Here is a 14,743-nt window from a genome sequence, read left to right as displayed (position 1 = left end):
TTTTCCTTGACAGTTAAGGCAGGTGGGGGCTGCAGCACGACACACGTGACCTTTCCGTCTCCGGATTAATTGCAAGAAGCGAGCCTTGTAATAACTCCGACCAGCGTTCATTTTATTTTAGCACACGTGTTCGCCCTGCTTAATAAGGGAACATCCTCCCAGGTGCGATGCGACGTCAGAAAGGATTTGACGATGCATCTCTTCAGTAAGCCCTCCTCCTCCTCCTCCGCACAGTAAGCCCCACGTTTAATCGATCTTTCAATGAATGGTCATGAATCGTATCCCTGGGTCCATAGTATTTCCTTAGCACTAGGCTCGTGTGCAAATTCAATTATGCCGGTGTAATTCGCATAATTTTGTGAATTTTGTATTACGCTTGTTTCTTGAACTTGACGAATTACACAATTACGTTACATTGCATTCGTAGCAAAATGTTAGCCAGTAGCACGGAAACTTCACAAACAACCATAACACAACTGGCTGTCATTCGCAGAAGTACCTTTTTTGGTGCTTTTCTTAAGCACTGTATTATTTTGCACTAAGTGACTGATAATCTTTTCGCGTAATTACATATAAGCAAATTACACGCAGTTTGCACACCTCTTCCCTTGCTCTTTGGGTCCAGGTACACCAGTGGCGTAAAAAAAAAAACGCAACCCCCACGGTGCGGGGTCTCCCGACCTCTGGGGCCCCCGTCTGACATTGGCAGGCCCCTGTCTGAATGCTTTAAACTTGGTCCGGAGCGTATGGGGCCCCCTGCATGTACTTTGCACGGCCACCCCCTTAAGTTTCGTTGCACCTTTGAGCAACACCTGTACCACTACATACATGTGCACATACCGCTCTGCATTGCCAAACTGCGCACCCTGCATTGAGATGCTTCGCCCAGACGGATGTCCTTCTGTGAGCATGAGCTGCATAGAGGCACCTGTGAGGGAGGGCTTTTGTTAGCATGGTATTTTGGGAGAGAAGCTGCAGCATAGAATGTGTCCTTACTGCAGCTTTAGAAACACGTTTTTAGGCCCGCTTTACAGCACAGCCTTCGCTGGCATACGCGATCAACAGAAACAGAGGTTTAAGAAACACTACGGGAGAGGGGCTTTGGCTCCACCTACATTTGGAATCTTTTAACCTGAGCAATTGATTGTGCAGAACTTGTGTCCTTTCACTGAAAGAGCACTGTTAGCACACTTTATGCCCTGTTGGAAAGATTATGCGCAGTACAGTAGGCCATATGTCACATGCTGTAGGTGTGATCTCTTAATATCGAAAAGTGAAGACAAATGCAGTCGGCCTCACTTATCTATTGTGAAAAGCATACATTAAAGCCAATAGGCCTTTAATCATGCTTTATTATTACACCATACTAAGGCATTTTATTACTTGGACTCTCAGACTACTGGAAGAAACAAAGGGTTTGGTGTTAGTTACCCCATCTTTCAAACCCTTGGAGTGGGTGATTTGTACTGCAATATTCCCTGTTAGGCCCTCATAGGAGGGATTATACATTGTGATAATCTTTGTTCGGATCTGTTAGGATGGGTTGTATGTAGGTTTGTTTTGTTAATTTTGTCAATGTGTGTGTAAAGCCTGATGGTTGCCTTATGGGAAATGTGATGCTCAATACAGTCACAGTGACAAAGGATATAGGACTGTTGGGTTCTTTGGGAAAAAATATGTTAAATGCCATAGGTCAGGTCTGTTGATTATGAAGCGGTATGAAAACAGCAGTAGGCCTGAATTATTTATTGGCAAAGCCAACATACCTTTGAGGATGTATTATTATTGCACTGTGTTAAAACCAATGACCGACTCACTTGCCATTCATTTAATCTACAGTACATCGCATCCCATAAGCCCACTGCTTCGAAATCAGACAGCCATATTGGAATCCTATTTTCCTTGCTGCATCATTATTTTCCATTCATGTTCAGAAGCAAGAGTCAGCCACCTTGGATCAGAATAGAAACAATAGACTAAGCACAATACTATTCCAAGACAGCCAGACATGCTATGTATATTTTTGTACCTATTTTTATTGTAAGCACTTGCCTGCCAAAATTATATGCTACATTGATCTTTTTCTGCTTTTATTATTTTAATTTATCCTGCATATGTTTCTTGAGAATATGAGGGTGTTTTTGTGGGTTTGTAAGTGGATGAATGCAAGAATGAGTCAGTTGATGGATGGATGAATGGATGGATCAGTGCAAGCTTGAGTGGCATAGCGCACGTGTGATGTGGTATGGAGACCTAAAATTCACCAGTGACCGAAGTGGCACTTGCAACTATGAGCCAGACGTTTTCACATTGCAGATGCTTCGTAGCGTTGTAGATGCTGTCACAGAAAGTTTCTGTCCCATCCTTATAACCAAGCTGCAGGCAGTTTGTGGGTAATCAAGCAGTTCCCGTCAGTGAATGGTTCTGCGTGCTTCTGATCTTTTGCTATTTTCACGCAGACTGGTCCAGCAATGTTCTTTGTCACAAGTGTCAGCAGAAAGGCAAAGTGTGGGTGGGAGGCGGGCGTGAGAATCCTCTCCCAAAAGCAATCCAAAGCAAGAGCACAAGCCCAAGGGAAACTGCCCGCTTTAACACCTTTTAATTTGTGTGTGTGTATGTGGTGGGGATAGCCTCTGAGAGTGCACCGAAAATGACTTCCTGCGTAATTGTCCTGCACTGCTATGAACAATTACGCTGCAGTAAACCACATGCAAGGGATGGGGAACAGGCAGATCAAGGTATGGTTTATCTTGAGAATGTGTGAATCCCAAAAATTCCTCCCTGACCCTCTCCCACACTGCCTTTGGTTTGACATGTTCTCCGGGAAAAGGCTGGGATGACCCCCCGCGTCCCTGGTGTGTGAAGCAAAATGGAACAGTCCCAAACTTTATGGGGTTATATACAGGGTTTTCTTTATTTATGTATTTATAACGTTTTATATAGCGGGATAAAGATGTGGAAAATAAAAAAAATCTGGCTTTCACCAAAGCATAGTTGTACTCTGCATGCAGCTGAACATTGGCTAATTTAGTAAGCTAATCACATCAAATCTACCATAAAGGCACCCCGCAGGCTGCCAGGGGAATCTGTAACTATGCAGTAAGTGAATCGAAACAAAGGACTGGGTAGCACACCTTTCCCACTGGCCTCCCAACTACAGATAAACTTTGGCTCGGTGATTTGGCAGCAAAAAGCCATCTCCTCGCAGAAGTTCATATGAAAAGGACCTGGCGACCTGCAGTCCACAGATAAGTTATTAGAATGTCTTTGAGCCTTCTGCGAGAGTTACTTTTCAAGAACCTAAGAAGGCTATTATTGAGACGTTAACATGCAGTGACATCGTCAAGCTAGCAGGAATCCACCTGCCCGGTTCATAATGTCCTGTCCTGTTCATCTGTCATAACGTACCCTGCCAGCAGTCTAAATACGCACCAGCCATAGCCTGGCCAAGTGACAACTAATCCAGAGTCCTGCTATTTACTTAATTTAGCTGCCAGGACATTTTTTAAGGGGTACTTAAGAATGCTGCCCCAAGGAAGAGAGTCACATCCTTCAAAGGGTTTGCACATTGTGCCCAGTGTGGTTATTGGCTTCTTCTTGGCATTGGCAAGACGGACGGGTGAGCAGGCTTTGCAAGAATCCAGGAAAGCTGAGAAATAGATCTTTGAAACAAATCTCTTATAACTAAGAAGAATCACTGTGCTAGGCCATTCCAAGGGCTGAATGTGCGCCATGTGAACAACATAGCATATCATTTAAAGTTGCACACATCAAAGGGCAGATCTCGCCAAGAACATATCGATAATCCAGATGGGTAGACCCAGGGCTTCGCTTTGAACCCCGTAATAAATTTAGAGGAATATGACAAGGGACTCCTCCCTAAGAAGCACACCCTTTAAGCTGCCCACAACATGGACATCCCCGAAGCCCAGGCAATTAGTGAATGCAACACTGTACAAAATACGGACAACCTTAGTCATGGAAATCCATATAGCACCTTGTTCTCCTGGTCAAAAAAATGCGCTCTATCTGAATATCCATATTTAAGCAAAACAGCAGTTTCCTAAGTTTTCTCGGAGGGGGCTGGTCCTCATTGCCTTAAATACTGTAGTCCATCTCCCCCTTTTCACGATGTTGAAACTTCAGATCAGCTCTGCCCAGATCCCAGTCTCTCGACACCTTTTTCCCTTTCTTGGTAATAGAGGCTTGCTGCATCTGCTATGGTCCCTCCAAATGCCCACTCATCTCGTCCTGGCCAATGTTCACATACTCTGGACAGATCAGTTCACCCACTATGACTAGTTTCGGATAAACTGAGAGAAACAAAAATGGACTGAATGATTTTCTCCATAGTCACTCACAACTGGGCATGTGGTTCAAAGTAGTCTTGATCCTCCCGCCCCTCAAATGAAGATGGGGGGGGGGGGGGGCTGTGTGTGTGCATAAAATACAGAAAATAATATGGAAGTTCATGTACTAATTCAGATGTCTTTTTCTCCCATGCATTTCTGTCTCTTCTTCTACTCCCCTCTCCGTTCCTGTCTTTTTTCCTATGCCTTCTTCCTGTTTTACTATCGCGCATTAATTTTACAATTTATCTACTCTTTTTCCTGAGTACATTTAATCTTGCCTATTCGTAAACTCTAATCGTGTGTGCATCTTTATTTCACTCACCTCTGTGTTACTCACATGTCCCGTCCTGGGATCTTATGCCTCCTTCCCGCTTGTTGCTCTGCTTCATCTCATTTGCCAACTCCTTTCTCCATTTAATATTACTTTCCTCCCTTTTTATTTCCCCTCCATAATTTGTATGCTCCTTCTTCCTTTCTGATACTCAATGTTCTCTCCTTCTTTCTCTGCACCGGTTTCTCTGTACTTCTCTCTATCTCTTTTTTTTTTGGCTCCCTCTTACCCTCATGCTGTCCTCTGACCCATTTACTTCAGGAGGATCACGGAGGGGAGATGGATGACCCCGAAGACATGGAGTTGGCCCAGCAGAACAAGCCTCGCAGAGAGGACCTCAGAGGGAACGACACAAAGTTCCACTACTACTGACCTGATGCACACTGCCCCTGGTGGAGAGGGCAAGAAGTGCTCTTGCTTGAGAGAGACTTGGCCTACTGCCTCCTAGTGCAGAGATCAGAGGTTACACCAGGTCTCCAAGACAGAACTTGTGCACAATCCCAAGCCAAAATCAGACAAGGACTTGTCTTCTCTATGCGTATAGTATTCCTATGAGTACAAGTGCGCACCACGCATCTCGGAACTGTCTGCGCCCACTCTACTTTCACCGGACCGCTATCTGGTTTTGTTTTCCAGTGGAGGAAAACCCAAGTGCACCTTTTCACCTTCAAGACTTGTGCACGCTAGGATTCGTTACAATGGTTAGACACGTGGTGTTTTAAAAAGGACCAGTCTGCCTGTCAGTCATTTGTATTTTTTAAGGTTTGTCATTGCCTGGTGTGCCTTTTTTTTATCCGTATAGCTTTTCAATGTTTTTCTCATTTAACTTTTCAATGTTTTTTCTTATTAGTTTGCATAAAGCAGACTTTTGAACAGTTTATGTGAAACAGACTCTTGTTTTGAATTCCAAGTGTCCTGTTCCTCTTAGCCTGTGTGCGTAGAGGTGCCACTTTTCTGTGTCCCAGGAGTGACTGTGCAGGTAGTGGTAAGACTGAGGGAGTAATAGAGAAGTTACTACTTACTCCGCCTGCATAAGGCTATGAATCCGATACACACCATTAAACCACAATAGTAATGATGTTAATAAAAAAGATGAAAGATAGAGTGTTATTGTAAATGCATTAAAGAAGAGTAAAGTATAGAGTGACACTCATGTAGAAAAAAGGACTGACGCTTTCATAAATGTATTCGCTGGGGTAGTGTGAAAGCAAAGTACCCACCACTTTTAGCACTTTAGCACCAAAATGGTCACCAGACCAGGCTTGGGATAGCTGTAGGAAGCCAAGCATGCATCACTTTCAGCACTTGATCACAAATGTGGTCGCCTGTAGTCCAGCCTGTGGTTGCCTATAAACAATGGTGCTGCTGTTGGAAGCCAAGCTTGTGTCACTAAACACTTATGTGTCAAAATGACCGCCTGTTGTCCAGACCGAGTGAGTGATACCCCTCGGTCAGGGATAGCGCTTAGGTGCATAACTGTGTGGTGCACTTACACAATAAGCGCATGGATCCTACATGTACACCTGAGAAAAGAGCACATTCACTCAGCAGACAAAGGTACCCTTTCGGCCGATGGGCAAAATAGATTTGTTCTGTCTTCCATATCTTGATGTTGCTTCCTACCCAGGCTCCACCCATAATATCTAAAGCAGATCTGAGTAAGAGGCGAGGTCGCCTTGGTAATTATCACAAGTGACTCCTAAGAGACTGCTCCAAAAGGCGCATCTAATGTGCTAACAAGGCCCAGGTTTGTTTGCTGTCGGTAGTCATCAAGACTCCTTTACTCCAAATCTGGGCACCTTGAGTAGTGCTGACCTCTATGTTTAAGGCCTATGAAGTCTCCACTGGCTAAGCTAAGCTAACCGCTATGTTACTAGTAGATATGAATCTAATCCTGGCGTCTCTACTTAATTTAGTTGTGACTTTATCTGCCTTTGTCCCTTTCTGCCACCAATATTATCAATTAATATTTTTTAAAAGGGCCATTTACACATACAGTGTTTTTGAGTCTTTCCGCTCACACAACTTCTTGTAAGGGTTATGGCAAGGTTCAAATGGCTGTGTCTAGTATCTGCCTAAATCACTCACCCAGAGACATGCATGTCAGGAAGTCTCCTTGTGTTGCTACAGGATTTTCTGCCTCTAAGTTTTTGGGCTCATTCCGGTGTCCTGTGGGCCAGTGTTCACAAATCTCATTTCACTTACTAGAATCATTTTGTAGCATGTGTGACTTGGACAATGACGGGAACATTTTAAGAGATGGGTCTTGGTTATCAGAAGCAGCTTTGAGTGAAAATAAAGGCTTGCCAAAGGTGCATGTGTCTTGTTTGTTTGTGCTACCTGATCTCGCTCATTGTGAACGGATTTTGTGTCTGAACAGGTTTGTTCTTCAGTGGTGCAGCGCAGGCATCACCTGGTAAGAGATTCGACTGGGGACTTGAAAGAATAGCTGTATTGTAACTGGCTAACCCAGGCCCATTGCCTAGCCTTAAAAGGAATCTAATGTTTGCATCTTTGACACCCTGGCCTACTTTTACAAAAATCTTAAAACGCAGAATATGACCGCAGGATAGGATCAGCAACCTCCCTATCGCGAAGCATAACTTGGTACCTAGAAACCTGCACCTCTCCAGCTTTACCTGTCCTTTAATAGTTCAGGTGCTCGTTTCATATTTCATATAGCACTATGTCATACATACATTTTCAGTGGCCCCTTGACACAGTTTGTATCAACGCACAAGAAAGCGTCTAACTTGCAAACAAGACTGTGTTCCTATACATGATTATGTCAGACATCCTTTACCCTCGGCCCAGTCTGTGCATTTGTCCCCCGAGTTTAGTTGTGCTGTCTGATCCTGCGAGCATTGGTGCCTGTTGGTCTAGTGTATATATTTTGCATGTTCCATTTGTGTTTTTATTAGTAGCTGTTTTTCAGCTTTCAATCTTCATATGTTTCTTGCTCCTCTGGACTGCTTGCGTCTGGTTGTTAAATCTCAATGGGGGCTGGGGCTCGTAGTCACACAGTGGGTGAAGTTGAGGAGTACATAGAGTGTTTGATGATTTGTTGGGGTGTGGTATGCATGTCAGTGTCTTTAGGTTCCTTAATAGTGCTTATGGATGTTGTGTGGGATGAAGTTTTGTGTGCGTATTTCCTTGTGGTCTAGTATTGGGTGGTCTTCAGTAGCCATGTTGGAAGTGCCAAGTATACATGCCTGCTTTGAAGGGCTGTACCCCCACATCCCCTTACCCCCCTCGATTTAACTGTATTGGCCAACATTCACGTCAGCTATTGGTCATAGGGGTGCCTTGATGAGTTGCTAATGTACAAGGCGACGTGACTACCCCTCAGGTGATAACGTGTTCAACTTGTAAGGTGGAGTTGGTTTTTAGTTTGTATTTTGAAGTGGTGCTATGTGATGTTTTATTATAACTATTCTGTCAGCCTAAAAGAAGCTCTTGCTTAGCGTGGTGCAAAACATGGTGTCCTGAGGCTTTAAAGGTCTATATGATGCACGCCAGACTCATCCTAGACATACCCCGCCACAATCACATATCCGGTCACCTGAGAGACCTTCATTGGCTCCCCGTCAACAAGAGAATAACGTTCCGTCTCCTCACCCACGCACACAAAGCCCTCTACGACCTAGGACCCAAATACCTCAACACGCGCCTGACCTTTTACACCCCCAACCGCCAACTACGATCGTCCAATCAAGCCCTCGCCGCGATTCCACGCATCCGAAGAACCACCATGGGAGGAAGATCTTTCTCCTACTTAGCGGCCAAAACCTGGAACTCTCTCCCCACCCACCTCCGCCTTACACAGAACCACCTCTCCTTCAGAAAACAACTCAAAACTTGGCTATTTGATAAATAACGAACCCCCCCCCCCCCCTCAAGCGCCTTGAGACCCTCCGGGTGAGTAGTGCGCTATACAAATTCTGACTTGACTTGACTTGATTGTTGTGTGCAGTAGTGTGTTGTACTTTATGATAAAATGTGGTATTATCGCGTCTGTGCTTACAGTATTGAATGGATACGTGTGGTGTGGGGTTTTATTGTATAGAGCATTGTGTTGTATGGTAAGTTGCATTTTGATGAGTTGTAATGCTTTTTCAGACAGTGTCATGAGGTACTGTTAGCTGCTATAGCTTAAAAAGTCTAAGGAACAATAGGCCTATCCTGCCCTACTTTAAATTTAAATATTTCAAACTGTCTCTTTATTACTGCACCCTGGGCTTGTGTCAGCGGTCCCTTGGCAGGTGCTCTGCATATATAGTTCTAGTTGCTCCTTAGCAGAGTGCTGGACTCTTCTGGAGAGAAGAGTCCCACCAATAAGTACTCCTTTTAAAATAGTTGTCTGCCACCCCCTTATCCAAGTGATGACCCTTCTAATGGTTGCTGGCAGCCGATTGATGATCCTTGGATAGAAGCCTTTTCCTTTTTTCCCTCGAAAGTTGGGAGTTTGCAAACTGTCCCTCCCTTGTAAATACATGAAGTATTTTATGAACTTGATCTATCTTTCTATATTTGAGTCAGAGGTCTGATTGTGGAGCACTTGTGAGTACAATAGGGGTTGAGCGACCCACTGTAAGCGTGCAGCCAAGCGTGTCAGGTTACCACTCAAACAGCTGTTGACTTTACTGAGAGCAAGCTTCTCATTGTCCCTCTGCTTGTCCCTGTGCTAGCCTTTTCTCGCTCTTCTAACAAACCTACCAAGACTCTCGTCCTCCCCCACAAGTATCTTTCTTTCTTTCCTGCTTCCGGCTTCATAACCTCAAGATTATACATGCTCCACATATCAGGAGACTCAGTTGATACCACATTATTTCTCACCTCCACAAGTTTGTAGGGCCTAAAAGTTGGAACCAACCCCTTCCTCTAAATCTGACCCCTTACGTACACCAACTCCACTACGAACCACCGTCTTTGCACAAGATATGCAGGGCAATCCTACATTCCAATTTCTTCGCCTGACACCCCACTTTTTTTTATCATACCCCCTTTTATAGTATTTGTGTTTTCTTCTACAGTCAGCAGACTGTGTGAACTTTAGGTCCCTCACTCTCAACTCGCATTGCAACCGTAAGGGGCTTAGCTTAAGATATGTCAATTGTCCCTTCAAATACACAAACGGTGACATATGTATAACAGTATTACAGTGTGCTCACAAGGTAACCAAAACATCTCCTTGATTGGCTATTTGGTCTCTATAGCATACTGAACATACAATTTTACTAACCTGTTGATACGATCAGCAAACCCATTTGTTGGGGAGCGTAGAGGGCCGTCCTGTGATTGGGTAATGAGAACTTGCTCAAAATCTCTCATATTTCACTCCATGCAGATGTAACCCGGTTATTAGTTACCTTGATTTCAGGCATCCCATCACAGGTGATCTCATCCTTGAGGCAGCATTGTATCCAACCCCAATTTGGACCTTGGTATATCTGGCACCACCGCATGAGACAAAGGGGTAGCCAGGATTGTGCGAGTCTTATAATTTCCTGCACCCAGACAACACTCATTCACTACGTTCTCCACCCATCAGTCCATTTTTGGCTACCATAATTGTTGTCTGACCCTAGCCTTAGACTCTTTTCTACCTAAATGTCTCTTGTGGGTCAAATTAATAATCTCATCTCTCACTGCATAAGCGGAAATTCATATGTTACCTCTATGTAACCTTCTTTTCCAGATGCGCAACTTTTCTCTGACATTCCAGAACTCAAGATCCTTTTCCAAGAGTTTACAGACATCTAACTACCCCTTCGCCACATACATCACCCAGCAGCTCCCCTCTCTTCCAAGCCTCAGATCATTTGTTGGTATCTTGTTTGTTATCCTTTGCCCATGAAATTAACTGCTCCAGATTCTGCAAGCAATCATCTGTGTCTCCCTCTAATTGCAATCTCAAAAGGCAATGATGTGCACAATTTGTCAACACGGGCAGGTACTCGGATGTAAAATGAAACTCACTTCATATACGAGGGATAGCCCTCTCACCTCCCTTTTAAAAGAAAATCTGCGCAAGTGATTGATGATTCATTCTTACAACAATATAAAGTCTCCACAGATAGAATTTGAAGTGCTGAATCACCCATTAGGATGCTGTCATTTTTCGCCCGATCTCTGAAATGTTCCTCGACCTCCTCAAGAGTGCAGGATGTGAAAGCAACCACTCTTTCCTCTCTGTCCACAACTCTACTTTGTCCTTTCAGACTGGCATTAGTGGTCAGAATGGTCTTTCTCTGCAGCAAAACTCAACAAGCATTGGAAATGCAATAGGTCTCGCATTCGTTGGAGCTGGAGCTATTCACATTGTAAATGGCAGTTTTTTATTTATCCTTGGGCTTTTATATAGCGCAAACGTAACAGTCTCAGCTGTGAATTTCTATTCATCAAAGTTTTGCAAGCCCTGAAATTTGCACAGGTGAAGTGCTAACAGTATAAATATGGGCACTGTTTAATAAACGAAGCCACTTCAATACAAGAGCAAAGGTGACTGAGTGACTGCTTCTGGGTTGACTGTATTACTTACATTCACTGTCCGTTAAAGCTTGCTAGCCCGCTACTATGAGTTTATCAAACAATGCTATTTTTCTTATGTTATGTTATGTTGTTTTGTTTTGTTATGCTATGCTGTTTTGTTTTATTATCCTATGTTTTGTTATGCTATGCTTTGTTTTGTTATGCTATGCTTTGTTTTGTTATGCTATGGTTTGTCATGCTATACTATGTTTTGTTGTGTTATGCTATGTTTTGTTATGTTATGCTGTGTTTTGTTATGCTGTGTTTTGTTATGCTGTGTTTTGTTCTGCTATGTTTTGTTCTGCTATGTTTTGTTCTGCTATGTTTTGTTATGCTACGTTTTGTTATGCCTTTGTTTTGTTATACTATACTATGCTTTGTTATGCTATGGTATGTTTTGTTTTGTTATATTATGCTATGCTTTGTTTTGTTGTGTTTTGCTATGTTTTCTTTTGCTATGTTTTGTTATGCTTGGTTTTGTAATGCTATGTTTTGTGTTTTGTAATGCTTTGTTATGCTATGTTTTGTTATGCAAATGCTATGTTTTGTTGTGTTTTGTTATGCTATGCTTTATTAGGCTATGTTTTGTTTGGTTATGCTATGTTTTGTTGTGTTTTGTTATGCTATGCTTTGTTATGATATGCTATGTTTTGTTTGATTATGCTATGTTTTGTTATGCCAATTTTTGTTGTGTTTTGCTATGCTATGTTTTGTAATGCTATGTTTTGTTATGCTATGCTATGTGTTGTTGCTATGCTGTTTTGTTATGTTATGTTTTGTTTTGCTATGCTATGTTTTGTTGTGTTTTTATGCAATGCAATGTTTTGCTATGCTATGTTTTGTTATACTATGCTTTGTTATACTATGCTTTGTTATGCAATACTATGTTTTGTTATGTTTTGTTATGCTATGTTTTGTTATGTTATGTTTTGTTATGTTATGTTTTGTTATGCTATGTTTTGTTATGATATGCTATGTTTTGTTGCGTTAGGCTAGGCTATGTATGTTGTGTTAGGCTAGGCTGTGTTAGGCTAGGTTGTGTTGTGTTTTGGTATATTATACTATGTTTTGTTATGTTATACTATGTTATACTATGTTATACTTTGTTATGTTATGCTATACTGTGTTAGGCTAGGTTGTGTTGTGCTGTAATGTGTTATACTATGTTTTGTTATATTGTACTATGTTATGCTATACTAAGTTATGTTCGGCTATACTATGTTATGTGTTGTGTTAGGCTAGGTTGTGTTGTGTTTTTGTTATGTTCTGCTATACTGTGTTTTGTTATGCTATACAATGTTATGTTATACTATGATATGTTTTATTATGCTATGTTATGATTTGTTATGTTAGGCTAGGCTATGTTTTATTATGTTAAGTTATGTTATGCTACGCAATGATATGCAACGCTCGGCTGTGTTTTAATACCATCACGAACCCATGATGTGGCACCTATAATACCAGCACCACCCAATGCTGTTGCACAGACAATATCTGCAAGCCCCCTACTGTGGCAGAAATAATATCTGCACCACTCCATGCTGTGGCGCACAAATACCTGCATGCCCCCATGCTGTGGCACAGACAATACCTGCACGACCCGTGCTGTGACACAGACAATCTAGGCACAGTCCCTGCCACAGCACAAGCCCTTTGCCTGAACACACTGGAACAGCCCGGGCCGTGTACAAAGACCTCCCATGCACAATCCCACCTTGGACACGTCCCCTCTTCCTGGCATGCAGCAGGCCTGGACAGCATCTGCTTCTGTGGGTTCACCTGTACAGACCATAGGCATTTCTACAGATGCCACATGCCGCTGCACAGTCCTCTGGAGCCGTGTCTTGGGAAAGGGTGTCCAGCACCTGTGCAAATCACACCGACCCCTGTGAGACACACAGGGTTCCCAAGCATTGTAAAGCCCGCCTCTGTTCTTGTACACACCGGCCCCTGTTAAGACAACACTCCCCCGCCTATGGAAGAGGGTGAGATCGCGCCATGATCCCGGAGAGGCCCCCTCCCACCCCCACACACACTCGCCTCCCTCCTGATTTATTGAAAGCTGCACCGTAAAACGGACACATTCCGTGTAAAGGGGTCACCCTGGACACACAATGGAGCCTGCTGCCCTTAAGTGAAACACTGCACCTATACAGGGGGACGACACCGTACAAAGTGAACCATCGGCCGAATGCCCGCAACCTGTATAATGTGGGTGCAGCGGAACTGTGGGCACCCTGTAAGATGAGGACACTAGTATGGTTGGGACATCCGGTATGATATCCGCACCCTGTATCGCACAGACTCCCAGCCCGATCCGAACATTCTGTGTAAAGAAAATTGCCCATTATCACGAGGACTCCCTGTTTAATAACCACAGGCTGCATGACTAGAACAACCTGTATATTGTGAACACCCTGTGTTACATTGATTCCCCGTATATAATGTCTGATGACATTTTGTTTAAGGCGAACTTCCTGTGTGATGTGGGCACCCTTTATAATGTGGGCACCCTGTTTGACGCGCGCGCGCGTGCCCTCTGTGGGTGGGAGTGTGGGGGGATCTCCTCTTCCATGAGCTCGCGGGGAGAGTCTGCTCTCGAACATGTCGATTCACTCTATGGGACAGCCTGACTGACACCCCCTCGCCCGCCACCCCCTCCTCACGAGCCTGGCATGCTGAAACCTCCCCACTTCACCTCCAGCCGCACCATTCCACATCCCAGTTGAACATCTCTGCAAATTATACTACGTTTAGGTGTGGGCACTGCCCCAAACAGTCAGGCAAATGAAGGGGTCATAGAACATACTCAAGGGCATAAAAAACCAGGAAATTATGCAGTTAGGTCTGTGCATTAAGAGAAAACACTGTTGGGCAAACCTGTGCATCAAGAGAAAACGCTGTTGGGCAAACCTGTGCTTCAAGAGAAAATGCTGTTGGGGAACCCTGTGCATCAAGAGAAAACTCTGTTGGGGAAACCTGTGCATCAAGAGAAAACGCTGTTGGGGGAAACCTGTGCATCAAGAGAAAACGCTGTTGGGGGAAACATGTGCATCAAGAGAACGCTGTTGGGCAAACCCGTGCATTAAGAGAACATGCGGTGGAGCAAAACCGGTTGCAAAGACCATTGCCACGAGCGGCCCAATGCTGCGTTGGATTTCTCTCTTGAAGCCTAAACGAGGCTACTAACAGGCCCGGCAGAGTCCTTATGCATCAGGGTTCTTATTGCAAGCAGCTCAGCGGCCTAGGACAGGATCCAGGTGCCCGCCCCCCCCTGCACCACAGCGTTCTACACTGGGAGGCCGTCAGGAGACAGATGGCCAGAATCCAAGGAGACGGGAGGTCCAACCCCAAAGCCAAGAGGCTTGTTCAGTGCTTTTTCTCTCTGCCCTCATTGGAACATCTTGTTTCTTGGAGTTTATAACCTATACAAATGTAAACTATATTCTCAACATTGTGAATTATTTCCTTCCAATTTTCATTCCATTCTAGGACGATTGTTCTTTACTTTTTTATTTGCATTACTATG

General features: G+C 43.8%; 1 protein-coding gene across 1 annotated transcript in view; it reads left to right on the top strand.

Annotated features, from left to right (window-relative positions):
* Positions 1–6,998, top strand: part of LOC147710760 (uncharacterized) — a 474,425-nt gene extending 467,427 nt beyond the window's left edge. Inside the window, exon 14 of the mRNA XM_086921479.1 lies at positions 4,945–6,998. Within this exon, the coding sequence (XP_086777605.1) occupies positions 4,945–5,055 (111 nt within the window). The 3' untranslated portion in view covers positions 5,056–6,998. The remainder of the gene's footprint in view (positions 1–4,944) is intronic.
* The last annotated feature ends 7,745 nt before the right edge of the window (positions 6,999–14,743 follow it).

The sequence above is a fragment of the Lissotriton vulgaris genome, chromosome 5 (assembly GCF_964263255.1).
Source record: "Lissotriton vulgaris chromosome 5, aLisVul1.2, whole genome shotgun sequence".
NCBI classification, from domain to species: Eukaryota; Metazoa; Chordata; class Amphibia; order Caudata; family Salamandridae; genus Lissotriton; species Lissotriton vulgaris.
The sequence above is the reverse complement of the archived record's forward strand: the minus strand, read 5'-3'. Positions and strand labels throughout refer to the sequence as shown.